This window comes from Xiphophorus maculatus, chromosome 1 (assembly GCF_002775205.1).
Source record: "Xiphophorus maculatus strain JP 163 A chromosome 1, X_maculatus-5.0-male, whole genome shotgun sequence".
Lineage (NCBI taxonomy): Eukaryota > Metazoa > Chordata > Actinopteri > Cyprinodontiformes > Poeciliidae > Xiphophorus > Xiphophorus maculatus.
The window spans coordinates 16944383-16946687 of record NC_036443.1 but is presented as its reverse complement, the minus strand read 5'-3'; the positions used below and the strand labels follow the sequence as shown (position 1 = coordinate 16946687).

General features: G+C 39.8%; 1 protein-coding gene across 1 annotated transcript; it reads left to right on the top strand.

The window, feature by feature from the left end:
* Positions 1 to 503: 503 nt before the first annotated feature.
* LOC102216862 (follitropin subunit beta-like) lies at positions 504 to 1485 on the top strand. Its single transcript, XM_005808672.2, has 2 exons — positions 504 to 689; positions 1201 to 1485. Exons 1-2 carry the CDS (start codon positions 504 to 506, stop codon positions 1483 to 1485), a joined length of 471 nt encoding a protein of 156 aa, XP_005808729.2.
* The last annotated feature ends 820 nt before the right edge of the window (positions 1486 to 2305 follow it).

Genomic DNA, 2305 nt, shown 5'->3' with positions numbered 1-2305 from the left:
AATTTAGATAAGCATGACACCTCCTCCCGTCTGTGCACCAAATAGTACGACATGTGAAAATGAACATTCATGTGCGCACGCACACACCTGCCGTCAGCTGACATAATGTCTGGGAGGATATCATAGACTGAAGTTTAGTGGGGCAGCCAAGATGGATTAAGGTTTGCATAAAAGACGCTGAACAGACACAGTACTTTCAAATCTTAACAGAGGAGAAAAGCAGAGAAGAGTTGGAGAACTTAGATGACATTAAGTAGAAAAACAGCAGTGCAAAGAATATCTTTTTCTAAACGTGAGAGATTGCACATCCAGAAGGACTCATTTTTTTTCACTGCATGTCTGATGTGGTAACAACAATAGTTTAATTCACCAAGATTAAACAAACAGGTTTGTAAACATTTCAACAAAATCTGTTCAGATGAAGTGCTCTGCGTCTTTCAAATGTTTTATCTTTATGTTTGTGCTTTACATTTTCCGAAGGATTGCTTCTTGATTGCTCATTTATGTCTGTATCTGCATTTTCTAGCATGTCTCTGTTTATTTTGAGATGGACTCTGCTTTTTGCATTAATGGTTGGAGCTGTCTACACCTGTATGCTGATGAATCACACCATATGGATTGAGAAGGAAAACTGTACCCAGTGTGTGGCAGTCAACACAACCATATGCAGTGGCTACTGCTACACGAGAGTGAGAATTGCCACAAACAGACTGTTTCTGTTTGGTTTTATTTTTTGCAAAAGTATTTTTTAAGTGTATTTGAAGTGTGGCTGTATGGTGGCAGCGTAGAGTGATTCTCCATTAAGGTTCTCCCCATAGGTGTTCTTCAGTGCGCTGCGGTTGCACACACACACACACAATTCCACCCATAATGCAAATATCAGTTAGGTTATTTAGTTACTCTAAAATAGTTATTAGGTGTGAGTGTGTGTGTTTTTGATCTGTGTGTCTCTGTGTTGCTCTGTGTTTGACGAGTAGCCTGTCCAGGACTTGCCCCGGTTCTCACAATGAGAGCAATAGATAGTCACCAGCCCCCTTATAATCTTCAGGGTTAACCAAGTATATATAATGGTTGGATGGATGGATAATTAAAGTGGTGTTGCACATTCAAAGAATAGATTCTGAAATAGTCTTTTAAACATTTTTGAAGTTCTGGTCAAAAACTGCTCTGTTCCTCTCATCCTTTCTTCCTGTCCTCCAGGATACCAATCTGAAGGGCAGATTTGGCAGGGCTTTCCTGATTCAGCGGAGCTGTGTGCCCATCTCCCTTGTGTACCGGGCTGTTTTCATTCCTGGCTGTCCTCAGGATGTCAGCTCACAGTTGTATTATCCCGCGGCCCGCTGCTGCAGCTGCAGGCGCTGTGACACGCGCACGCACCACTGTGTCAAACCGAGACCGTACTCTTACGATCAGTGCTCTGTGGAACTTGGTGGTATGGAGAAACAGAATCTGAAATGTTTTGGAAACCTGACAACATGCTCGTAAAAGCAATGCACCTACATGTCAAATGGCAGTTAACCAGCTTAATGAGTAGTATTTGTACTAGATGGCTGTAACATTTTCTGTAGTTCGATTGGAAACTGATACATCAATGAACATGTGCTGCATCAATAAATTACATTTTGCATGCACATTAATAAATCATTTTAAATGGACATTCCAATTTCTGGACATTTTTATTGTATCATTTTGCTTCTGTTGGACTTCATGCTCACTGCACTCACGAAAAATTTAACACATTGTTAACTTTAGGAGGACAAAAATTAGCATAATTCATATGCACTATAGCAAAGGGTTTCACTGCCCATGATCTATTTAGATACAGTGTGAGATGCATGTTTATTGAGATAAACCAAAAAGGTTACTAACCCTTCCAGTCCAAAATGAAGTTCAAGTTAAACCAACAGATTCACATTTATTAGTGTACTTAGACAAGGGGCAGTGAACATCCTGGACCGTTTGCCAGTCCATCACAGGGCAATACAAAGACATGGGACAGACAACCAGGTACACAAACATACTCATGGAGGGGCAAGGGCAGACTTGTTGGGTAGGGTTGGAACCAATGATAACTGCTCGCAGTTTCATTTTATAGTCATAGTTTTCGCTTAATTATTATACTAGTTAAATTACACAGTTTAATTTCGGTGTGACTGTTTTGCACTTGATTCAAAGAGTCACAAAACGTAGAAGAAATTTGTGTCGTTTGAAGAAATGGTCTGTAGATGTGAATAGATTTAATAACTTAAATCTATTGTGACAAATATTAGCTAAATACCAACAAGTAGTTTTGGTTGAGTGATTG